General features: G+C 42.8%; 1 protein-coding gene and 1 pseudogene across 2 annotated transcripts in view; both read left to right on the top strand.

Annotated features, from left to right (window-relative positions):
• Positions 1–5945, top strand: part of LOC308296858 (excitatory amino acid transporter 5-like) — a gene marked incomplete at both ends in the record, with an annotated part of 36182 nt that extends 30237 nt beyond the window's left edge. Inside the window, 2 exons of the mRNA XM_080740208.1 lie at positions 4717–4819; positions 5769–5945. Of these exons, the coding sequence (XP_080596334.1) occupies positions 4717–4819; positions 5769–5945 (280 nt within the window). The remainder of the gene's footprint in view (positions 1–4716; positions 4820–5768) is intronic.
• LOC308296958 (kelch domain-containing protein 3-like) lies at positions 2314–3345 on the top strand (annotated as a pseudogene). The gene is made up of 2 exons: positions 2314–3070; positions 3333–3345. The product of its transcript is annotated as a kelch domain-containing protein 3-like (transcript).
• Positions 5946–27283: the final 21338 nt, after the last annotated feature.

Genomic DNA, 27283 nt, shown 5'->3' on the forward strand with positions numbered 1-27283 from the left:
CTAATTTCAAACTTGGTTTCAGTAAAATTGATTGCTCAGCGGCAGTATAGTGACTCAGCATGTGTTTAAATGTTTTTATTTCTCCAAATAATTATGTTTTATCAAATTCAACATAAACAAGGCGGAACTAGGGCGGGACAAGGCAGATAGAGCCTGCTGGTTGGTCAGTCAGAGACCAACCAGAAGGTTAACAAAGGGTGAATTATGTCGCCGTTAGCATTTAATTGTGAAACCTGGGAAAACCATATGGAGATCAGCAAAGATCAGTATAAAAACTAAGTTGAAGATTTTTAAGAGCAACGTCCTTGGGGTTCTCCTGTACGGGGCAGAGTCAGGGAAAGTGACACAGGCCATCTGTCACAAGCTGGACGTGTTTCAGACAAGATGTCTTAGGAGAATACTTAAGATATTTTGGCCAGTGACAGTCTGAGTCTCCAATGAAGACCTTTACAGGAGAACAGGCCTGATCCCACTGTCAAAAGTCATAAAGTACAGAAGATGGATGTGGATTGGCCACGTATGCAGAATGGACCCAAGTGCCATCCCAACGGTAGCAATGAGATGGACACCACCAGGGAAGAGAAAAAGAGGCAGACCCAAATAGACCTGGAGAAGATCTGTGGAGAAGGAAATGAAAGAGGTTGGATGGACTTGGGGCCAGGTGCAGCATCGGGCAGTAGACAGACAGCATTGGCGTTCATTGGTGAAGACCGTATGTGCTACCCAGCACAAAGAGGATTAAAGGTGTATTCAGTGATAATGAAAGTGGCCGGGGGTCATCTTGTCCCTTACTGGCCTTACAGCGTGGAAATGTTTAGATTTTTTACACCATTATAATGTTCTCGTTTTGATCATTAGACCCAATCACTGAATATCGGTAGGCCTACATCTCCTAGCCTGGTTAATAAACCAGACTGCACAACACCACCCCCTGTTGGTAGTGGTGGTGTTGTGTAGTCTGGCCCTTCACATTAAATAAGCTTTTTCCACCAGCCCTCAGAGAGGGCGAGCCAATCAGGGCTGTAGGCTTGGGGCACGTGGTGGGTGGTGGCCTGGTTCAAAACCATTCAGCCAATCAGGCGAGTCTGTGTGTATTCAAACACATTCCCCCCTCCACTCTTATTACAGACATCAAACAGATTGTAGTCTTTGATGCTTTCAGTGACTAACGAGCTATTGACACTTGTATGGCTCAATCAATTACAGCAGCTCACAAGCCCTTTGAAGTTCAGAGGGAGCAATTAAGAGCAAGTCAACTTAACATTTTTTTAAACCACCCCCTGCCCACCCCCCCAGAAGTGGAATGTCTGCCCGAAATCTCAGACTCTCTTCCCAAAACGAAGTGTGTGATAGAGTCTGACGCTTGCAGTCAGGCTATACATCTCCAGCTTCAGGATGTGTATGATACTGATTTACTACCAGACTGTGGCATTTTATGAGTTCAGTAGTTTACAATCTAGGCATTTAGCAGACGTTCTTAATTCAAAGCAACTGTGGTCAAAACTTTTATTTTGACCATCATAACTAAACATCATAACATAACTATGGCCATACTCTACCCTGATTGGTCGAGGACTGGCTGGCCACCTCTGAAAAACGAATCTAGCTATGCTCGTAACACGGGCCATGGTGGAAGTCCTTATATGGTCAGCACACATTCTAGTGAGGAGAATGAATGGAAAATGTACCAATTATATATTTATTATTTGAATGAAATACAATCACTGAATATACCTTTAAGTAAGTAAGTAAGTAAGTAGCATTAATAGTGTTTTGACTGGAAAACTGGATCAGAATTCAGTGAGGTGGTGTCGTCAACATGCCTGGCTACTCTTTGTGTTGGTGTGACGTAACGCCAGAGCTCAGTCTGTCTGTATAAGGCTGTAGCTGAAGACAGTAGCCTCAGATGAAGCAAGAAGTGGACCGAAGCTGATCACGATAAGGCCTTGGTTAAGAAGGAGAAGAGTGAGAAAACATAAGAATAAATAGTACAATCCAAGAGAACCATTAAATATTTATTTGCCTGACTACATCCAAGAGAATCAGTGTACTCGGGCACATTCCACAGATACAGAGTCTGAGTTAGAGAGAGAGCACGGACATATAGACATAGCTAATTAGAGAGAGACAGCTAATTAGAGTGATTGAAACAGAGAGACAGGGATATATTTATACATATAAGGACAAGATAATATTCCAACAAGATATACGGTATTAACACGTGTTTGGAGAGTGTGACAGCGACATCTACAAGAGACAGACGAGAGAAGACAGAATCGGACAGAGAAGAAACGGAGAGAGAGAGAGACAGCGATGTTGCGTTGGGCGGTGCCCCTGAAAGGACACAATCTGGACCTGCATTTTTGTTCGTCTGTGCCCCTTGGACAACATGTGTTCTACTTTGGAGGGCTGCACACGGACACGACCAGCAACAAGGATCAGATTGATGTGCTCGTCTTCAACACAGTGTCTCTGCGCTGGGTGAAGATGCCTCCTGTGACACCTGGAGAGGACAGTGTCGACGTGAGGTTCCCTCCAAGCACTGCCACCACACCACTGTGCTGATAGAAGATACTGTCTACCTCTGGGGAGGGTTGGTGAATTATACTATCCAAGCAGAGATCGGCGACGACGATTGGGAATACGCCGACAACATTCTTTATGCATTTGATGTCGATACCCACCGATGGTTCAAGCCTGGGATTTCCGGGACCGTTCCAGAGGCAAGGAGTAACCATTCAGCCTGTGTCTTGGAGAAGGCCATGTTTATTCATGGAGGACTGACCAAGACTACTACACGCACTAATGACATCTACAAGTTGGACACCACCACTATGGTCTGGTCTTTAATTAACACCAGAGGAACGTCACCTCCTGCTTCATATGGTCACTCTGCCACCATCATCGGGACAAAGATGTTTGTATTTGGGGGTTGGGGGTGGGATTATGAGTACTACAACACCATCAGAGTGTTTGACACAGAGACCAACTGCTGGATGAACACACCTTCTACACAGCCTCTTCCAGAAGAACGCTACGGTCATTCAGCCTTTGTCTACAATGGAGAGCTGTACGTGTATGTTGGCTGGAACGATGCTCCCTTTATGTATAGCTGCTTTCTCAATGATATGTGGAAATTAAATCCAGGGACCTTCTCCTGGAAGAAGGTTAATCCAAAGGGGAAAGGCCTGCGTTCCATGTACAACAGTTGCATGGTGGGAGATCGTATCGTCTTCTTTGGATGCGTAAATCGTCCCAGAACTCGCCGCAGGCAACCTCATAACAAAAGCAGCCTTACTAGCAATCGTGTTCTACCCTCACATTCGCTACAGATCTTACACTTAAGTCCCAGCCTGAAGACGTTATGTAAGCTAGCAGTTATTCAGTACGGTCTGGAGCAGTCTGGACTCCCACACAACATCAAGTGGGAACTGACGGCCGTGAGTATCAACAGCAGCAAAAAAAGAAAGAAAAACAGCGAGCCCCTCCTACAAACGAATAAAAGAAAAATGTGACCTGGCTGTGATGACTATACCTTCCACCAACAGCAAGGGGAAAAAATATATATATATATATATATATATATATATATATATATATATATATATATATATATATATATATATATATATATATATATATATATATATATATATATACACACACACACAGTATATACATACACATAATACACAGACACACTGTTCTGGAGGACTGGTCAATCAATGCACCTTCACACACACTGTTCTGGAGCATTGACCAATCAGACTGTTTTGGAGGACTGACAAAAAAGGAGAATTTGAGACATTAATGTCACGTATGAATGCACACTTGTACGTATACACGGGAGGCTCCGTATACACACAGACTGCATGTGAGGCACATATGAGCTTCTTGCACCTCCTGCAAGCAGTCTGTCTTCCTGTCTGCTGTTGTAGGACACATTCATTCACGTTCATTTTACCATTTCTATCATTTGGATTGTTTGGAATTGAGACAAAGTCAATGTATGTTGATGATTTGTTAAGTTAAAATTTATATTAGTATTGTTTTTTTAAACACAATATCCCCCAGGTCAAAATGACCTGCGAACAGCATTAGAGGGTTTTTACATGTTAATCACTGAAGAATCTTTAAGGCCAGTGAGATTCAGGTGGAAAAAAATATAAACTACCTTTTTCTTTCAAATGAAAATGTAAAACGGGTCAAAATGACCCGAACGGAACTTAAAGGGGCACTCCACCACTTTTCAACCTATCTTCATATAATAGGTCCTCACTAATGTTCATGATAAAATAAAATATCAATAAAATATCAATTTTTTCTACTCAGTTTGGGTCTCATAGGAGAGCTGTGGGTGGGTCAAATCCTTCTTACCGGTGACATCATCAATGGGAAATGCAAGCTAATAGAAACCGCAGGCTTTCTATTCCTGAAAAAGTTGCAATGTTAAAGTGGAAGCCATTGTTCTTGTGATAATAAACGATGATGTCACCGGTAGGAAGGATTTGACAGCTCTCCTATGAGACCCAGACTGAATAGGGGAAAAAAATGATATTTTATCATGAACATTAGTGAGGACCTATTATATGAAGACAGGTTGAAAAGTGGTGAACTACTCCTTTAAGTAAAAAAAAAAAAAAAAAAGGATGTGAGTAAATTTTCCACCACTGTTGTTCTGACGTGTGCTGGTGTTGTGTGTCGTTGTCGTTACAGGGACCGCTTCCGGACCATGATCAACGTGCTGGGAGACGCGCTGGCGGCGGGAATCATCGCACATCTGTGTCGTAAAGACTTCCCTCTGGGAGGGGCCGGGAAGGTCAGGACGCTAACCACGCTAACCATCGTAGCAACCAGTGACCCCTAGCGTCTCTATGAAGCGTTATTTGGAATCTCACCACAGTTCTCGTCAAACCCCGTCCACGGAATATTCTGATTGGCTGAACCGGAGCTAGGGAACGCTCCTTTTAGACCGCGCAGAGGTGCCAGGTGGTCCGACCACCTCAACCTGACCCTAACCTCCGTAAAACTAACGCTGGTGAACGCTAACCTGGTGAAATGCTAACCTGAACATGAAAACGAGCGGCTCTGCCTGGAACTGTGGTGCGATTCCAAATTGCGCCTCTAGGAAACCTAGCCAGGTTTCCTGTGTAAAAAAGACGAAGAGCTTACTAGGATCCCCTTTTAGTTGACCTTGTACCGGTGATCTGAACCGTCATGCAACTGTACCTTCCCTATGCAAACGGCCCCTGCAAGCCAAAAGACGTCATAATGACGTCATGATATCGTCCTCCGGTGACTCCAGTGACGTTCTCAAACTTTTTCATGTCAATGGACCCTCAAAAATGACACGTATTCGGCCACGGACCCCCGATCTCAAAATGTGTTGTTCTAGGGACCCCCCCATAAGAAAATATTTGAGTTACAAACGTTCGCTTGTAAAAAGATATATTCAAAGAAGAAAGAAAAACAAGATTTTTCAAAAATAGCAGATCTACAAGAGTGCCGCGCTGCGAGCTTGTAAATCTGTTATTTTTCAATAGTTACAGCATTAAATAATCCTAGGCGTTAATTAATTGTGTTAATTACCGTAATTACCGGACTATAAACTGCGGCTTTTTTCCCCATGTTTTGAACCCTGCGGCTTATATAAAGATTTTTACAGCTAACGGCCAGTTAGTTCGTTTTACAATGGTCTTTAACAAGGATTTATACTGTATATAGTTAGTGTACTTCATGTCTATAAATGTGTTCGCCTGTCTTCGCAGACCAACCCGTCGTACGGCACTCAGAACCCTCACAACCAGAATGCCTCAGATGGCTCCTCCCACTGCGTCAACCTGCCAATGACGGACCTGCACCAGCACAAGCACGACTGCATGTTCGAAGCCATGGCCGCCGAGTCCAGCACACACACCATCTACTACAACATCTGTCAAGTCTGACGCGCACGCACACACACACACCATCTACTACAACAACTGTCAAGTCTAAATCCACAATCTACAAAATGCCTCCGTCAAGTCTAAAAGACAGACATGTAGCTCGGCAAAAGGCTTGTCAAACTACCGTAGTTCGGGAGATTTCCGCCTGGGGCTGAAGTTCGGCCATATTTGTAGTTTTTTCACCTCCCTTTACGAACAAAAATTTCAGACAAGGAGTGTGGAAGGAGTGTGGAACTGACGTCTCTCGAGACTGATTCAGAGCTCCGGAGCTGAATCTGTCCTTTAGGAGGTTTAGGAACGTAAATAAAGACGCGTGCGAGCAGAAGTGGAGCGCTAAAGGAGAGTGGACGAACGGCCGACATGCGGTCTCTACAAGTGGAAGTGGCCGCTGCCCCCAGAGGAAGATTTTTCTTTCCTTTTCTTTTTTTGCCGAAGGGTTCCCAGATTGAACTGATGTAACTGATGTGATCCGGACCTCTCCACCCGGGTCCGAACCTTGGTCTCCCATGTGAAAGTCCAATATCTTAACCATTACTCCAATGGGATATCCCTATGGAACGAGGGCAGATACTAGACTTTTGAGGCTTCAGGCTGGGCCTGCAACTCTCTGCCACACTGACTATAGTTGACCTTACAGTTTACCAGAGCTTTCATGTACGGCAGAGCTCAGCGTTTCTGGTTGCTCCTACGTGGTTGTGATGTTAAATGATAAATGGTGCGTTCATACAGCACCTTTATCCAAGGCACTTTACATAGATTGTGCATTACATTCACCCATTCGGGTGCATCCCTCCCTTGCGACATGCTGCCATTCCGACATCCCCCCCATTCCGACACTAACCCTATCCCTAACCTCTATGGAAGCGCCGCCACAGGCAATTAGAAGTCAATGGCAGCATGTCGGAATGGAGAGCGAGCACCCCACCCATTCACACACACATTCACACGCACATTCATTATATTCACCCATTCACACACACATTCACACACCCATGTCAGAGGAAACCATGCTTGACACCAACCTGCTCATCAGGAGCAGTTAGGGGTTCAGAGTCTTGCTCAAGGACTCCTCAACACTGACTCTGGGGGAGTCCGGGATCGAACTGGGAACACTTCAGGAACCCTCTGTGCTCTTCTAATAACGGTTTCTCTACCCCTGAGCCACTGCCGTCCCATATGAGTTCGAACCAAGTGCTCTTCTTCATCAAACTGGAAGCTGTCGGTGTTAATCCCACATCAGAGCATGCTGGCATGCCTTAATTTTTAATATATACTGTATATACAGTATATCTTTTATATTCCACTGACTTCGGTCTTAGTTTGACGTGCATTAACTTCTCGTTTGTGTGAATGTTTTATTTCGTTACCATTATGTTTGCGTGAATGTTTTATTTGTTTAATTGTTTTAATTGAACGTTTTAATGGTGTTAACTTGAACTTTGCAGCAACACGCACCGCCAACGCGCTGTGGAGTTGCGGACAGAGACATAGCGCACAAACGCAGCGAAAGTACCGAAAGGCCATGTTGTGAATTTGTTTTCAAAACCATCTCGGGTCATTCATCGAGTAGTCATCTCGAGAAAACTATTACAGTCGCTTATTCCTTGTTGTCTCGAGATGAAGATGTTTAGTTTTTCCCAAGGTATTAACAAAAACAAAGGAAATTATGTCATTATCACAAAAAAAAAAATATATAATAATAATACATGGCATTTAAGTCTTTCCATAGCTAACTTGCTAACATTATGATAACATTGTTTATTCACTTTTTGAACTTCAACTCATTAGTTGCCTACGGATACAGTCACACATCTGCATTTGAAAAGTTGGAACCAACACACGATGTTGGTTCTTGGAGAAAACATTGGATTGTCCTGGGGAAAGTGTTGGCCATCCCAGACAAGAACTGTCTCATCTTGTCAACCTTAGCTATGCTTGACAACATTACATTACATTAGCTAATGTTTAATGTACAGGTGTTCAGAACAAAAGCAAGACTGCTAAAAATATTTTCATATAGGGGTCCACGGCCATTTTGAGGTTCCACTGATGGAAGGCCCTTTTTTTTTTTTTTTTTTTTTTCCAAAGAGAAAATAAAAATAAAAAAATAATATCAATTATTTTAAGCCGAGGTTAATACCTTTGTTAAAAGATATTTAAATATCTAAATTATATTCTATAGCCTAGGGCAGGGGTGGAGCAACTTTGATGATTGAGAGGTTCACTATATTTCCACCTTCACTCCAGAGGGCCACTATATTTCCACCTTCACTCCAGAGGGCCACTATATTTCCACCTTCACTCCAGAGGGCCAATATTTCCACCTTCACTCCAGAGGGCCACTATATTTCCACCTTCACTCCAGAGGGCCACTATATTTCCACCTTCACTCCAGAGGGCCACTATATTTCCACCTTCCCTCCAGAGGGCCACTATATTTCCACCTTCCCTCCAGAGGGCCACTATATTTCCACCTTCACTCCAGAGGGCCACTATATTTCCACCTTCACTCCAGAGGGCCACTATATTTCCACCTTCACTCCAGAGGGCCACTATATTTCCACCTTCACTCCAGAGGGCCACTATATTTCCACCTTCACTCCAGAGGGCCACTATATTTCCACCTTCACTCCAGAGGGCCACTATATTTCCACCTTCACTCCAGAGGGCCACTATATTTCCACCTTCACTCCAGAGGGCCACATTACATATTGCTACGTCCTACTTTGTCATTCTACTATCTCATACAAAAGAAGCAAAAATAGCAGATCTACAAGCTCAAAACGCATCGTGCTGCAATGCGTTTTGAGATTGTAGATCTGCTATTTTTGCTTCTTTTGAATTGGAATCCTGAATCATTTTTGGTTATTTTTTAATTGGAATCATTATGATTTAATTTCAAACACATTTAGTTATACTTAACTAACTTTATGAACTTAAATACAAATACGTTGGGCATAAAAAAAAAAAAAAAAAAAAAAAAAACATTTTAATACTACTACCACACGTGGCCGCATGCGGCCCCCGGGCCGCCAGTTGCCCATGTATACTTTTTTCTTTTCTTTCGCGGTTTACAATGTTTTGACACTGAATCAAATGTTGTGGTCACGATGTCTTGATTCTAGGCTAAAAATAATTTAAACACGTTTGGAAATCTCTATGGGAAAATGAATGTGCTTTCTATCTGTGGCACCACAACATGGCCACCACAGCTATGCTCTCTGATCTTCACAATCTGTGTCTCTGTGTCCTTCGAAAAAAAAAAAAAACATGACTCAACTCTGACCTCTGCTGTTCATCTGCCAACGTCTCAGGCACAATAACATAATACTCATTTATATTAGCAACACACGGAAATGCTTGATTTGTATATATTTGTGTTTGTGGATAAGTATGTCTTTTTATATGAAATATAACTGTTTGAAACGGACTGACGTTGTGTGTGTGTTTATTGTTTTAGTGGATCAATGTCTCCATCTAGTGGTGGAAAGCATCATCTACATTACAACATACAGTCTCGTAGTCAGTCTAGTCTTTTACAGGGGGTGCGGGACCCCTAGGGGGTCCTCAGAGTTACTACAGGGTTTTTTTTAATAAACTCTAGTATCCCTATTCTGAGTGGAAGTTGGAACATTAGCTGAACATAGCAGATAGAAGGGGGGGAAAACAAGCAGACTGACTAACTACAGAGTGAAATGCCAAGTTTATTAAGTATTGACGTTTTAGATCTCTCTCAGCTAAGGGGTCCCTGCTTCATCTCTCTCTCCACTAAGGGGTCCATGCTTCATCTCTCTCAGCTAAGGGGTCCCTGCTTCATCTCTCTCTCTCTGCTAAGGGGTCCCTGCTTCATCTTTCTCTCAGCTATAAGGCAATGGTTCTCAACCTTTTCAGGCCACCAAATAACCATATGTTAACTGGGGACCCCCACCCTGACAAGCACTAAGAGTTGAGGCATTACATTGTGTATAACATGGTTCTATTCTATTGTGTTGCAAGGCGTTATGAGCATGTAGATTGGCTATTTTGACCATTTCTGTAAGGTATTAAAAAGTCCTTAAATTGTCACTTGTGCAGATACCCTCTAGTCTAGTACACTTAAACGTTATGTTGCTTTAGTTACTGTTGAGTGAGAAAACAACATTGATTGCACATTAAGTTAATCGTCTGGGGACCCCCCAAAAATAATTTGGGGACTCCCGACCCACAGGTTGAGAACCACTGACCTAATTAAGGGGTCCTTGTTTTGAAACAACACTGAGGACCCCTGATATAAACTAAAAACTTTATTACAAACACAGTGTTGTATTTTCCCAGCTGCACGTGAAAGCCTCCCAGCCTCACAGGGTCTGGATTGCCACGTCTGCTTATTCCAAGCTATTTGGGGCGTGTTTTCCTGCAGGGGAAAAGTCCCTTGCAAAAATATTGCAGGTTATTTGAAAATAGACGATCTACAAGCTCACAGTGTGTCGCGATGTGAGGCCTTGCCAGCTTGTAGATAGGCTATTTAAAAATAATAGAAATTTTGCAGACCAAAACCATTGCTCTAAAACAGTGGTTTTCAACCCTTTTCATGCCAAGGCCAATTATTTATTCGAGCCACGGACCACCATTTGATGACATTTAGCCTCTCAGACCCAAAACCTAGAATATTTTGTTATTGTTGGATAAGAGATTTTGACAACGCTGGGGAAGATCGACGGGTTGAAACCTACGCTCTGCTGCCATCATAGGAGAGACGCCAGGCACACGTTGACCAACATATAAGAAACATTCTACATTCTCTAATTGTGTAGACTTATTGTTTCCACCAGCCGAAGGCATGGGAGAGAGTATGTTTTCGCCCCTGTCCGTCCGTGCGTGCGTGCGTGCGTGCGTGCGTGCTCCAGTTTGTTACCAGCTAATCTCAGTCGCCGTTGGGCCGGTCGCTGCCAAAATGAGCACACACACTCCCTGGATGCCAATTCAGAACCTCTGCCCCACATTTTTCAAATGGCCCTGTTCTAGCGCCACCTAGTGGCCGATGTTTGCGAAACACATTTCTAGACACTACTCTTAGAGATTTTGTCCACAATTCCTACAAATCGGTAGACAGTATCTCTACAGTCATGTGATCGACATGGATCTTTCCATATTCCATCCTGATTGGCTACAATTGGCTCCCAAAGTTTGCAGGATTGCTCCGTTTTGAACAAAATGCCTCAAATCATGAACACAGCGTGCAATCTTGGTGAAATTGGGCGCACACGTTCCCACTAGGCAGAGGAAGAAATGCCACTTCAAATTTCTCAAATCAGCCTCATGGTGGCGCTATAACAGGGCAATTTGTGTTTTTACCTTTAACTCCACCGATAAGTGGAAAACTTTGTATGCACACTCCCTATAAGCTAAGGATAAACCTTTGCCCTGCAATTTTCACATTTGCCTTTTATAGCGCCACCAGGAGGACAACTTATGTAAAACACATTCTTTGCTATTACTCCATCACATTTTCTCCAACAATCATGCAAATCAGTACACAGTATCTCTATAGTCATGTGATCAAGTCTGATCCGTCTGATATTTCATATTCCATTAAAAAAATATATATATATATATATATATATTTGTGTTTTGTTATAGTACATTTTGTTTTATAATGGTTATAACATTGAGAGCTTCTGCTCTGCTGGCCGCACTGCATGTAGCTGCTCTGAAAGCTTAGTGCAGTCTAAAGCCCGCCCACTCTATGTATCCGGTACTTTCCACACACATGCACACACACCCCACTTCTGTATCCGCTTTAGACCCTTCCAATGAGCCAATGAGGATACACAGTCAGATTATGCACGGGCCGGTCCGGAGGTGAGTTCACGGTGTGGTCAGGTGGACCGGAGGTGGATTTTTTGGGCCTCTTTATTTCCCCTTGCCCAGGGGCCTCATGTCATATAAATCCGGGCCACCAGGACGCCTGGCCTGGTGGAGACCTGTGCTCGGAAGAGCACTGCTTCTAGTTGTAAATGAAATGAATGCAGATGTTTAACAACAATTTAGCTATTGAAAGTGTAAAATGGAATAAAATGTGGTTTAATTTTACGCTCTCAAGAGTTACAGATCTATAAGGGTCCATTTGGTTACCAACTGTCCATCATTAAGCTGGGGACCACCTGGAACCCCCTCAAGGACCACTAGTTGAAAACCACTGGTCTAAAAAACAACATCAGACCATACAGATAGTCTGCTCGTTTTGTTGCTCGTTTTGGGCTTGTCTTCATAGACCTGGTTGCTTGTTTCTCTCGCCAAAACCTGGCAACAGCAGTGCGTCAGGCTGTCAGACGCACAGCTGTGTCTGCTCAGTGAGGAGGAGGAGCTGGGTTTAAATGTACTAAACTTTACTAAAACCCCGTGAATACTGAAGTCACCAAAACCACACGTTAACCCTGTCCTCAGGTGAGACACGTCTCCTCTGTTATGTGTATTAAACTGAACTGTGTGTCTGTTATTAAGAGGCTAACCGCTAGCAGCATCCAGCATGTAGAGATGGGATTTATGTCTCTTTGAAGCGAGCCGAATCTCTGGGATCCGTTCCTTTCAAAGAGCCGTTCAAAAGACTGGCTCATTCTAGTTGCGGTAGTTACTTTGTAGATTTTGATTATAATTACAAATTCACTCCAACCCTATATAGGCCTACGTTTATTTCTGACATAGGCTATAGTTACATACCTGCCATTTGAAAATAGCCGATCTACAAGCTCACAATGCGTCGCAACCAGGGGCATAGTTCCGTCGATTTAAAATGAGTCCAATACGGAACTAAAACGTCCTATGATTGGCCGCTAGTTGCGTTGTTTTCCCCCCGGCCGATCGCAAAAAGAATTGTTCTCCATTGGACCCCATTCATTTTCCCCTTTCGTTTTCTAACCTTAATTAACATTTTCATAAATACTTTATGGTTCCTATCGCTAGTTAATCACCATGATATGCGTTTTGTGAAAATAAGGTCCCATTTATGTTAAAATGTATTATAAAGTTGCGGGGGGCGTGGCCAACTAAACTAATACCAGCCGGCTGTGTTCTTCTTCGTGTGCTGTATTTCGGGAGGCTCCGACCACATTCTCCCATGTATCCCTGCGGTTGCACGTGACCATTGGCAGCCAATAGCATCCTCTGGTTGCATTTCAATCTATGATGGCGACACCCATGCCAAGGACCCAAAATGTGTAGTTTGCGCTGCATAGAAACCAATGGCTTCGCTTTGTCCATATATTTTTTTTACAGTCTATGGTCGCAACGCATCACATTGTGAGCTTGTAGATCTGCTATTTTCAAATGATGTTTCAAAATGTTATTCATTAAACCTGAGAAACGGGACATTCTGCTTAATGAGTAAGTGCATTTTGATACCAATACTTTTGTACTTTTACTCAAGTACATTTTAATTCCAAACTTCTACTTGTGGCAGAGTATTTCTACATTAAAGTAAATAATGTTTGTACTTTTCCCACAACTGTTCATTTAGAAAGGAACCGCTCCCTATACTGCGAACCGAATCTTGTCGTTCATTTCAAAGAGCCGTTCGAAAGACTTGATTCGTTCGCGAACGTCCCACCTCTAGCATGTTTACACAGCAGCTTCCTGCTGCTGAGAGTTGAGGAGATTCCCTGTTTCACAGGGGTTTGGTCCAGGTGGGCGTGGTTTGGTGCTTAGGGCTGTGTTGAGGCATACACAGCAGATCAACATGTTACAATGTAGTCATTATGTAGATCTGCTATTTTTGTTGTTTGCAGGGGCGTCACACCAAATTTTGGGCCCTGGGATTCACTATGGGCCCCCATGAATGTTCTTCATAGGGGGAGGGGGTGTAACCCATTTAGACTGGGAGCGCATTATTACGTGTTATTTTGTGCTTTAGATATACAAGCTGCTTTAGATATACAAGCTCACAGCGCGGCACCGAGTGCCGGGCTGCAAGCTTGTATATCTGCTATTTTTGAAAAACCTTGAAAATGTGTCTGAATATTTCAAATCCTTCTGAGGCTTTTTGAAAAAACTATGTTTATATGTCAGTGGTGCTCAAATACTTTCATGTGGAGGACTCCCAAAATGATATTTATTTGGCCACGGAGCCCCATCTCAACATATTTTGTTCCAGGGACCACCCAGAAGCAAAATTTGTTACAAATGTTCGCTTAAAAAGTAAATATATTCAAAGATTTTTAGTTTTTGCACACATTATCTCGACTTTTCAAAAATAGCAGATATACAAGCTCGCCGCGCTGTGAGCTTGTATATCTGCTATTTTTCAATAGCTAAAGTATAAAATAATTAAGGCCCCTCCACCTTGGGCCCTTGTAACTCAGTCCTTGGATGTCACTGGTAGGCGGGTTTCTGAACTGCCCACAGCCTGGGTAGAACATAATCGAAGATTCACATTTTCAGACTCCACCAAAACCCTTAGCACCACTGGAAAATCAATGTCCATACATGAAGCTAGTTAGCTTTTTTTTTTTTTATTATTATTTTTTTCTTTACAGATCATATTGTTTTTCTAGATAGATATTCATTTGCATTTGTTATATTGCTGTTGATGTACTGACAATTGTTTATTAGTGTGATATTTTATCTGCTTATTGTAAGTCGCTTTGGATTAAAAGCGTCTGCTAAATGCCTAAACTGTAAACTGTAAACTGTAATTGTTATTTTATCATGAACACTAGTGAGGACCAACTCTATGAAAATAGGCTGAAAGATAAGTCTTCAAAGTTATAGAAAACACCAAAAAGTAGGATATTTACACATGGCCCAGAAATGGGCCCTGCATGATCCACTGTTTGAGCAACAGTGCTCTACTGTGTGTGCATCATGTGACCTGTGAAGGTTAGGCATGGTTGAACCTGACTGTTTGCTCTTTATCTCATGTACAATAACACTCTTTACACCTCTATTCATGTCTAATCTCATGCTGGGTTTACCAACCACACCCTCTGTCCTGTCCTTGTGCACCTTATGTCTATCCTCTGTGTCCTTGTGCACCTTATGTCTATCCTCTGTGTACTTGTGCACCTTATGTCTATCCTCTGTGTCCTTATGCACCTTATGTCTATCCTCTGTGTCCTTATGCACCTTATGTCTATCCTCTGTCCTTATGCACCTTATGTCTATCCTCTGTGTCCTTATGCACCTTATGTCTATCCTCTGAGTCTTTATGCACCTTATGTCTATCCTCTGAGTCTTTATGCACCTATTGTACATACTGTAGTGTAACCACTGGATCATTGATATTTACATATACTAGGGCTGTCCTCGACGCAGGATTTATCAAGTCGATTCGAGTCGATTTAAACCACGTCAACGTAATACAATAAAACAGCAATATGTTTTAAGCCTTTAAAGTGAATTAGATCCATGAACTACCGTGCATATTGAGACATGATAGCGGTGGACACTGGACATTAATGACGATAAGATTGCGTCCAGCCGTGCGTAATTTGCCGTGCATAATTGTGAATTGTGGAGCAGAGTAGAACAACGGAGGAGAGAAGCAGGAGGGAGAATAATGCATCTCTTTGACAGCATGTCGTGTATTATTTCCACAAGTTGTATTTTCTCAGAGCACCGCTGCTGTATCAAAAGAGCTATGTTGCCGATCTGGTGCGAGATAATAAAAAGAAAACAGTTCGCCCATCGCTATTCCTCAGCCTGAGTCTGAGACCACCACACACCCACGGCAGTGAAAGTGAAAGCGCGTCACGCTGGCTCTGCTGCTTCTTTGGCCAGCTCTCAAGTAGAATAACAACACGTCGACGCATTTCCTCTCCAAGCGGTTAACTTCAAAATAAGAGCTCCCTGTTATATGATCAAGGCAACTTTCAAGTCACGTGAACTGATTTTATTTTTAAGTCTAGTTTACAAGTAGTAGGAAGTATGGACTCAATAAGAATTACATGACAGTCACAGTCCAGCGCTCTCATACCGCACCACTTTCTCTCAGGAAAGCCTGGTGAGGCGAGGTTACCGCACCACAGTATACTGGTGTGATAAAAAATTATATATTTTTGACGGCTCGACTCAAACAATTGGCGTCGATTCCGGGGGCTTAAAACGAGGCGTCGATTCGTCGATTTTTAGAGGACAGGCCTAACATATACATATCTGAGATGTTAACCTATCGTCCACATGTTTCTCTTTGCTGTTTGATTCATGTTCTGCATGTCTGTCATGTTCTGCGTGTCTGTCATGTTCTGCATGTCTGTCTGGAATGTCGTAAGTTGTAACCCTACACATACAGTACACAGGAGCAGGGTATGTTCCTTTAAGTGGTTGGACTGTTGTAAGTTGTAACCCTACACATACAGTACACAGGAGCAGGGTATGTTCCTTTAAGTGGTTGGCGGGCTGAAGAGGACTATTATGGGATGCTTCTGTTGTTTACTTTATGTTCTGCTGGGGAGAGAAAAGTGGTCACGCTTTAACAGAGATGTGAGATTTAGTTGTTGTTACGAAGGACACACAAGACAGAACCCTGGCTGTTCCTGTGCATTTATAGAATATATATTTTGTTCATTAAATCACCATTTCTCCGGCACAGACTCCTTACTTCTTTCATTGTAGAATACAGTTAAGGATTACTCTGAAACCAAGAGGAAGGTGGTTATACTATTATTAGACTCAACTGGTGTGTGTTTGTACGTTCAGGGTCACATTGGCTGAGCTTCACCTGGTTGTGATCCAGCAAAGGGAAACAACATGTCTGGTAGAGGAAGAGGAAGAGGAAGAGGAAGTGTAGGCCGCTGCTCCTCTCTGCTCTGTGGACGTTGCTGCTGCTCCTCAGAAGCTGAGCTTCAGGAGGACGACCATCCTGTCACGTTGGGAAGCCTTCCCGGAGGTAGGGCTGTGTCACCATTAGTATGACATTTTACATGACGATTACTTGTCACTCAAATAATTAATTGTGTGTTAATTGCGACCGTTCACAGTAATTGCGACCGAGGTCGCAATTACTGTGAAAAGCTCCACCGTCTGTCTGTCTGTCTGTCTGTCAGTCAGTCAGTCAGTCAGTCAGTCAGTCAGTCAGTCAGTCAGTCAGTCAGTCAGTCAGTCAGTCAGTCAGTCACACCACGTCACGTCACACTTTTGCCCTAGTCTTATCTTTGCCACCGTTGGCCCTATCAATGCCAAACTTTGCACACACACTCCTTGGATGGTGAATCACAACCTGCACCGCTGATTTCTCACGTGGCCCTCTTCTAGCGCCACTATCAGGACGATTTTTGCAAAACACATTTTTGGACACTGCTCCAACAGATTGTTCCCTAAAATCATACAAAGCGGTACACAGTATCTCTACAGTCATGTCATCAACATGGATCTGTTCCATTTCCCATTCCCTCCTGATTGGCTACCATTGCCTTCTAAAGCTTGTGTATGCGACCTGACGGTTGCTTATCTCCCGATTAGGGAGTCTTACATTTCTGTTTGGCTTGTAGTCTTTGAAGTTGCACAGATATGACATTGATAATGGAAATAACCGAATTACAAGCTCACAATGTGTCGCATCGTGGCACGTTGTGAGCTTGTAGATCTGCTTTTTCGACTTCTTTGAAAGTTTCTGAAACTATGAACATTTCTCAACATGGAAACGATTTTAACGATTATGCAAAATAATTGCAATTAGACTATTATTATGTAATAATTGTGACAGGCCTACCCGTAGGTGGCGATGTCTCTGTGTGTGTGGAGTCCAGCCGTAGGCCTACATAGGCCTGTGATGTCTCTAGGGATGGGCGATGGGGTGATAAATATCGTTGAGACAATACAATGTCTCCACCATAAGCCTTTTCAGAGATATGGTATGTCAGACTCACCTCACCACTACTCACCAGTTAAGAGTGGGGTGGCTCAGAGTAGATGACAGGGTACAGCAACTTGCAATGGGCCTGATACACTACACCACTATGATACCCATGTACCTGTTCAACCCAGAGTCAACTCAAACAAAGGGTCAAACTCGTTCTTCTGATATACAACCAAAATGTGGAACACCCTACCGAAGGCCTTAAAGGAGTGTGGTTCCCTAGCATCCTTTAAAATCGCCCTGAAAAACCATTCACAACCATTCACAACTGGCAATAACAAACCTATCCCAGCCTCCCCTGACCCTTCTTTGTATTTACCTACTGTATATATTTTTTGCACTGTTTATTTTATTTTTATTTACTTGTTTTTTTTACTATATCTACTGCATAGTACTGTGTTCTATCCGTCTGTCATTCAATGTTATATGAGATACTTAGATGGTTTCCTATGGAAACAAGTGTAGTCTTTTCTAGGATCTCCTTTTAGTTGACTTGTACCAGTTAGTACCACCTTTTTCTATGCAAACTTCTAATAAAGTCTTCAATCAATCAATGTGATACAATGAAAATCCTGTTCAATTTTTAATACAGAGATTCATTGCAGAACTCATTTAAACCTGCATTTGTGTCTAAATCAGTATTTCTCAACTTTAAAATGTCGAGGTCTACCCCTAACTCTGGCAGTGTACAAATGGGTCCATTTGGTTTCATTTGTACACTGTCAGAGTTACATACTTGTGAGGGTAAAATTTAGACCTCCCAAAAGGAACCCAGAGAGTCCCTGGACCCCACATTGAGGACCTCTGGTCTAAATGGTCTGTTACTCCTTTTTCTTTTAGTTTGTGTAACCTTCTGGGACTTTGTAACTGGAAAAATAACCATAAAAACCAACATGAAAAAGAATCTTGATAAGACAATCATGTATCGTGATATTGTATTTTTTCCATTTCGCCCACTCCTAGATGTCTCTGTGTGTGAGCAGTCCAGCCAGCACCTCGGTGGTAGGCCTACAGAGGACTGTGATGTCTCTGTGTCCATCCATCACCTCGGTGGTAGGCCTACAGAGGATGGTAGGCTTACAGAGGACTGTGATGTCTCTGTGTCCATCCAGCACCTCGGTGGTAGTCCTACAGAGGCCTGTGATGTGATTCTGTGCTGTGAGGGCCAGCGGTTCCCCTGCCACAGAGCCCTACTGGCCTCCATCAGCTCCTACTTTCAGGTAAACACGCTCCCTAGTTTCTTCTTCTCTGAGCTGCTTTTTTTTTTTCTTTTTTTTTTTTTGCACTGATTTTTGACTTTGCACTATTAGGTTGTGTTGGTAGTTTCTGAGTATTCTGCTTTGTTTAACAATGTCAGTGAGATACTTGTTGCACTAACTAGCATTGACTGTTACGGTCTCTTTTTGTAAGACACTTTATGTATATATACTCCTATATTATTCGCCCCCTCTATTGATGCACCTTCTCTTTATTGGTACTGTACTGCTCTCTTTTTTCCTCTTATCTATCTTTTTTCTTACTTCTCTGTAACTTTGTAAATAACTGTATACTGCTATGCTACAACTGGACAACTGAATTTCCCCCTTAGGATAATAAAGGTATCTATCTATCTATCTATCTATCTATCTATCTATCTATCTATCTATCTATCTATAAACACATTGAAGGGGAGCACACACTGGACGCGGACAGCTGCGCAGCGGCGCATCGCGCTATCGACACAACGTGAAGTGCCGCGCGGTAACCCCAACTGGATGCGGCGCGCTGCCACACAGCACATCCATTTCCCCCGGTGGGGAGAACCATGGGAGAACATGTTCACGCTGGAAAAAATAGAACAGCGGCGTATCGGCGCGGCAGACCCGTGGCTGCGCGCGTCTGATGCCGCCGGTGTGGGTACTGGGTTCCCCTTCACGTTGACATTGACATTTTGCACTGGCGTCTGCCCTGGTCACACCAATAGCCGCGGATCATAGCTTATAGTATGACTAGGGCTGTCACGATTATGACATTTTACATGACAATCAATTTTCGCTCAAATACTTGCGATTAACGATTCAATTGTGTTTTTGTCGTTAACAATTACATTTCTGTTTGGCTTTTAGGCTTTGAAGTTGCACATGGTAGATATGACACATAACCTAAATATACAAAGAAATTACTGACATATTTGACAACTTTATACTTAAAAAAGAACATTGATATTGGAAATAGCCGATCTACAAGCTCACAACGCGTTGCGATGCGACGCGACGCGTTGTGAGCTTGTAGATCTGCTATTTCCACTATTTTTGACTTTAAAAAAAAATATATGAGCATTTTTCAACATGGAAACAATTTTGACGATTATGAAAAATAATCACGATTATGAAAAAAATCACAATTAGACGATTATGTAATAATTGTGACAGCCCAAAGTATGCCCTCAAAACAAAGTCTAGAACACATCACTGGACACGGTTAAGAGCTCTGTTCAATCGCTATGTCCTAACGATGAATGAATGCTTGATGCAGTGTCATTAAGAGCTGCCTTTCCAACCTCCACACACAGGCCATGTTCTCGTCTGGCATGAAGGAGTCCACACAGGAAAGGGTTAACATCCATGGGGTTCAACCTGCGGTTCTGGGCCTGCTGCTCACACACGCCTACACCTCACAGATCACGGTCTCCATGGACAATGTTCAGGTGAGTTATTATCTCAGGGTTCCCACGGTCATGAAATTCCTGGAAATATTTTGAAATTAGAAAAATATTTTTTCCAGTACTGGAAAAGTTTTGGAATTCATCAAGGGTCCTGGAAGGTCCTGGGAATAAAATAGCTATGAATTGTCTTTGGTTATTGATTTTGTTAATACCTCTGAAATGACAAATTAAACATGGGCCAAATTGTCAAATATTAGAGGCAGAAATTGTGAAAATGTGAAAATCTGCTATTTTCACAATAGAAACCTCAACTCTTAGTGCTCGTCAGGGTTCCGGGTCCCCAGTTAAAACATGATTATTTCGGGGGTCACGGCCTGAAAAGGTTGAGAACCACTGGCATACACTACCTGTCTTTGGGCATTGCGCATAGGAGTAAGCGACCTGTTATTGAGCTGAGTTATTGTTATGTAGTCCTGGAAATTGGGTTAAATATTCTGGAAATGTTTGGGAAAAGTTTGTGAAATTAACTGGTAAAAATGTGTGGGAACAGAATCTATCAGCAACCTTGTTTACAGTGTTCAGGTGAGTTATTATGGATCAACAACCGCATTTATTGTCTCCATTTTGTCCTTCGTCGGTGCTTAAAGGCTTATCCTGCCCTATGTTTACCAATCCGTTTTTTTTGCCATAACACAGGGATGTCAAACTCAAATGCACAGGGGGCCAACATTTAAAAAAAATGGTACAAGTCGAGGGCCGGACTGGTTCAATGTTTATTTAAACACGGGCTTGTGGTCACAGGCCCTCGATACGCGCCAATGCACTAGCAGTGCATTGTGGGACTTATGGTGGTGCGTGTGTAACAGAGTGACATATTGCCTCAGCCTGATGGCATCAAAAGTCTAATATCTCCCCCAGTCCATAGGAATATCCCTTTGGTCTGATGGGTAAGATGTTGGATTCATGTGGGAGACCTTGGTTTGAATCCCAGGCATTGCATGTGCAATATGCCAGAGGGCCAGTTCTAATAGTAATTAAATATCATCCCGCGGGCCGAAGATAATTCAATCACGGGCCTGATTTGGCCCCTGGGCCTTGAGTTTGACATGTGTGCCCTAACAGGTCATTTTGACAGATTTTGAGATTACAAAGTGCAATAACTCTCCCCTTCCATGACTTTTCCTAAATACTCAAGACATATGTTCTCGTTTTTTTTGTCCCCTTCTAAACGTTTCCTAAGTATGAAATAATATACCATTATACCACTCTGACTGTTAGTTATCGGTCATAAAGACAGGTGTCACCCATTCCTCCCCCTCCCAGAAGCAAGGAGAGAATTTCACACCTTTTGCGCTCCCCATTTGAGAGGTCAATTGAAATGCTAATTCACATTTGGAAGACAATAGAACCCCCACTGGCAGCAGGGGAGGAGGTGTTGTTCTCTTGGGCCAAAAGGGAGAGAATTTACCTGTCAATTTGACTGATAAATGCAGTCAGAGTGGAAGTGATTTTTTTTCAGTCACCTGAGTGTTAAAGGTGATACACCATGAAAATTCACTTTTCCTATTTTAAAACCTTTTTTGGGGGTCCCACTAGCACCTTCTATCCTCACAAAGTCCCATTTCAGACCGTTGTGTCTTTCTCTGGTTTTGGGAAGGTGGAGGTTAAAAGCATCCCACGGGTTCTCAAAACAGGCTGTCCAGATTTGCTGCCATTTGTGACGTCATAAACGGCCGTTTTTGAAAATGTATTTTCAAAAACATTTTTTTTTTTTTTTCAATTTTTATTTTTTTTATTTTTTTCAAAAATGAGAGGCTCTCTATTCAGGAGTGGTAATTTAGCCTCAAACCTTTTGAAAAACGTTTTTGGGAACAATATGACATAAATACTTTTTAAATGCATGGTGTATCACCTTTAACATAATAGTTTATGTTGTGTAGGAGCTGCTAGCTGCCGCGGACCTGCTGCAGTTCTTAGCTGTCCAGGAGGCCTGCTGTGATCTCCTGCAGCGTCACATGGACACCAACAGCTGTGTGGACGTCTACTGCTTGGCAGCGCTTTACTCCTGCAGGGCTCTGGAGAGGATCTGCATGGACTACATCTCTGATCACTTCACACACGTCTCCAAGCAGGTCGCTGGTCGCTGTTTGTCCTGCATGTGAACTAGGGCATTGACGAAAAAGTCGACAAGTCAGTCGACTTCATTACACAAATCGACTCCCACCAGAGAAAGTAAAAGAAAAGAATCTATTGTGAAAATTTGAAGATTAAACTTTATGTTGGTTTGTTTACAGTTGAGTGAGAAAACAATGTTTCACATTAAGTTAATCATCTGGGGACCCCACAAAATAATTGGGGGGTCGTGTGTGATGTGATGACGTCATCAAGCGATAAAGTCGACTTCAACTCAACTTTTTACTGAGTCAAGTCGACTTGCAAAAATCACTAGTCGTTAATGCCCAAATGTGAACGTCCACCCCTCCCCAACCCTCTCCCAGCTCCTCCTGCCTCCTTCTCAGGCCTGCCTACCCCTCCCCAACCCCCACTCAGCACAGCAGTAGGTCCCGATTGTGATGTCACAATCGGCCCGTTCTGAGACCTGCTTACATAGACCTGCCCATAAGCTGAGAAAGACACAATGGTCTTGTGTCATCAAACAATGATGTCACAAGACTATGGATTTCTGAACTGTCCACGGCTCTCCTAAGAGACTTGGACCGAGTAGAATATTATTTTGCGAACATTAGTGAGGACCTTTTATGTGAAGATAGGTTTAAAAGTGGCAAAGTCCTCCTTTAACTAATGTGTGCGTGCGTGCTGGCAGCTCCCGTCGGGGTGAATTTACAACTTCAGGACATAATTATGTAAAGATGGTGTGGAGTTTGCATGTTCTCCTCGTGTCTCCTAGGGTTGATAGCCTCACAAAAACATGCACGTTGTTACAAACGGCTCAATTTGTAACAGAGAGGAAGCTCACACAAACCAGAACATTTTCAATTATTTTATTATTATCTAACCCTTAATAAACAAACTTAACAACAAAATCATAGAACATTATGAAAAAAAACTCACTCGTTGATTCACTCGTACAACAAAATGTGTTTTACTTGAAAAACAATGCTTCTCAGGTCAAATATCGATGTTCGATTAAAATGCGATTAATTGCGATTAATTAATCACAGAGCCTGTAATTAATTAGATTAAAATGTTTAATCGCATCCCAGCCCTAATATATATATATATATATATATATATATATAATAGCTTGGCTATTAACGTTATTTTTACTTAAAATCATTGTTTTAACCTGCTTGGTGCCATCAATTAAATGTCTTTGAAAGTCCAAGTTGCCATGGTTTCCATAGACCTCCATGTAATTCATAGTGCACGGATCGTGCACGCCCATGTCTTATCATGCACCACGTGTGTTTAGGCTGTTCACAGCTTTCAAACAAAAAAGTCAGCTTGGAAATCCGTTCAAGCATTCATGAGCTAGCAACCATTTTATGTTTGCTTCAGATGTAAACAAACATGGCTGCCATGTTTGAGAGAATGGGTTGGTATGGGGTTAAACATGCAATTTCGCGATCATGCATAATAACTTTTTTTCTTAAAAAACGGCCCAAACTCGGGAAACTCAGGGTTGGCACAGGGTGGGTACCAATACAAACTCGGGAAACTCTGGGTTGGCACCATAAGTGTTAATTGATGGCCTTCCCGCCCTGGCACTTGGCCGTTGTACGTATGTGTGTGTGTGTGTGTGTGTGTGTGTGTGTGTGTGTGTGTGTGTGTGTGTGTGTGTGTGTGTGTGTGTGTGTGTGTGTGTGTGTGTGTGTGTGTGTGTGTGTGTGTGTGTGTGAGCTTGTAGATCTGCTATTTTTGCCGTAGAGACTTGGTGTAGAAGCAGTGCTGAAGCAGTGCTGATCAAAGTATTCTGAGGCTCCCCTGGACGTGCATCACAGCACCCTAGGGTGCCACGACACCCACTGTGAGAACCCTGCTCTAAAGGTCACTGCTAGAAGCTCTAAAGGTCACTGCTAGAAGCTCTAAAGGTCACTGCTAGAAGCTCTAAAGGTCACTGCTAGAAGCTCTAAAGGTCACTGCTAGAAGCTCTAAAGGTCACTGCTAGAAGCTCTAAAGGTCACTGCTAGAAGCTCTAAAGGTCACTGCTAGAAGCTCTAAAGGTCACTGCTAGAAGCTCTAAAGGTCACTGCTAGAAGCTCTTCAGAGAGTTGAGCTCAGGGCTTTGAGACGCCTCAAATTCATGCCAGTCCACTTCCTCACTATAAAGTCCGGTTTCCGAGTGTTGGCCATCTGGCTTTCTTTCTCTCTTTACGCCCAAATATGGAGGATTGATGTCATAGCACTGACATAGTTCTAGCAAACAAATCTTAAACTAATCTTACAATAAATGTGACAAATCTCTGTGAGCGTGCGTAGATATAAATATCAAATGATTGTTGTTTTTTGAGCCGTGCTAACCGTGTTCATGTATGTCCGTCTTGCAAAGCTGGGCATTGGCAAAGCTTCACATGACCTTTAATAAAATTAACCCATAAAAGGCACCACTCACTTCACACCGGGTGTGATTTTCTGGCAAATGGCCAATCAGATTGCATCAAATTATTAGCTATCCTACAATATCCGACATAACCATGCAATGACATCAAAACGTCATCATCATAACCGTGTAATTGTTCTTTAAAATGAATCGTCCGATACACTAAACATCAGTTAGCGACTAGTAGTACCAAGGACACCGACCTGCTTTCATCCTGACAAGTTCATCTGTAAAATAGTTGTCAATACTCATTGACGGTGGTTCTGCTGTGTGAAATGTTTCACTGGACGACACATCTGGAAGGAGAACAGAGGAAGAACCAGGCTGCTGTGGTGGTCGGACACCAGATGATCTACTGCTTTGGAGGAGACAGAAACCTGACCACCAGGATGGAAGTACATGTCTTCAACACAGTGTCTTTATGCTGGAGGAAGTTGACCCCCGTGACTCCTGGAGGAGGAAAACTTGACTCTGAGGTTCCCTCTGTGCGTAAAGGCCACAGAGCTGTGCTGATAGAATATATTGTTTACATCTGGGGAGGGTATCCTTACTGCAATGTGCTTTATGCCTTTGATGTTGACACCAATATATGGTTCAAACCAAGGGTTTCTGGGACTGTTCCAGAGGGGAGGGAGAACCCCTCAGCTTGTGTATTGAGGAAGGTCATGTTTATTCATGGAGGATACACCGAGCCGACTGGACGCATGAATGACATCTACATGTTGGACACCACCACTATGGTCTGGTCTTTAATTAACACCAGAGGAACTCCACCTCCTACTTCACATGGTCACTCTGCCACCATCATCGGGACAAAGATGTTTGTATTTGGGGGCTGGAGGGGGAGTCAGAACTACAACATCATCAGAGCGTTTGACACAGAGAACAACTGCTGGATGAACACACCTTCTGCACAGCTTATTCCTGAAGGACACTGGGTTTATTTAGCCTTCTCCTACAATGGAGAGCTGTACGTATTTGGTGCCTTTAAGCCTTTCCATTACTTAAATGATCTGTGGAAATTCAGTCCAGAGACCTTCTGCTGGAAAAAGGTTGAGCCCAAGGGGAAAGGGCCATCTCCAACATCCAAGATGTGCTGTTGCATGATGGGAGATCGTATCATCCTCTTTGGAGGAGACAACACACCAGATGACCTGTATGTCTTAGACTTGAGTCCTAGCCTGAAGACGTTATGTAAGCTAGCAGTTATTCAGTACGGTCTGGAGCAGTCTGGACTCCCACACAACATCAGGTGGGAACTGGCAGCCATGACTACCAACGTCGACTGAAACAATTACAGTCCTAAAATACTAAACAAGTACAGTGAGCCCACTAAAACAAGTAAGACGGTGAATAAATGATTTCAAGGATGGATGGATGGATGGATGAATGAATGACTGGAGACCAAAGCCTGCAGAACTGAGGGAGTAGTGAAGCACAATGGACATGGTGGCCGATCATAGGTACTGCAGCGGACCCCCATCTCAAAATATGTTGTTCCAGGGACCCCCCAGAAGCTAATATTTGAAGTGCAGATGTTCGCTTTTAAAAAAGATATATTGAAAAAGTTTGCAAAAGATATAAAATGAAATCAATATCTTAAAATAGAGAAGAAAATATCAGATCTACAAGCTCACAGCTTGTCTATATGCTTGTATATCTGATATTTCTTTATATTTAAAACATAAAATAATGTTTAAAGTGGCTCCAGGTCTTAAAGGGTTAAAGTGATGGTGCGTGGATGGCTGTCAATCACAGTATGAACTCAACCTTTTTTTTTTACTCCACTACTTTTCACTGACCTTTGATTTTTCAAAGGTCAGTGAAAACTCTCTGAACGCTGGCAGGGGGCGGAGCTAGTAGAGCATGTTTTAACTGTGTTCTCCACCAGGGGGCAGAGTAGAGCATGTTTTAACTGTCAGTTAATGGACTGTGTTTTCCACCTCAGCCAGTAGAACCTGACCTTTAGCCTTGAAGAGCATGCAGTCTCATGTCAAGGTTTAAACGTGTCATTGAGACAGCATGTTTTTCAGCATGATGCTATAGGTGGCGCTTCAAGGCAGCCACATGTGTTTTCGTTGGCGTGTGCCCTCGACTTTTTATGTCTTTTATATTGCTTTTAGCTTTCTTTTTTTAAAGTGACCAGGATAATCCATTCCATTGCTGGGCTGGTTTGAATGTGGCTTGCTTACTGTCCGGTCCGTTAGATCTGCTATGTTTGGTGACTTACTAGTAAGACACCTCAGGGCGACAATGCCTTGGCCAGTGATGAATATCAGAACAGTTACCCATATATGGAGATC

This window comes from Nannobrachium achirus (assembly GCF_963921795.1).
Source record: "Nannobrachium achirus genome assembly, chromosome: 1".
In the NCBI taxonomy this organism is placed as follows: Eukaryota; Metazoa; Chordata; class Actinopteri; order Myctophiformes; family Myctophidae; genus Nannobrachium; species Nannobrachium achirus.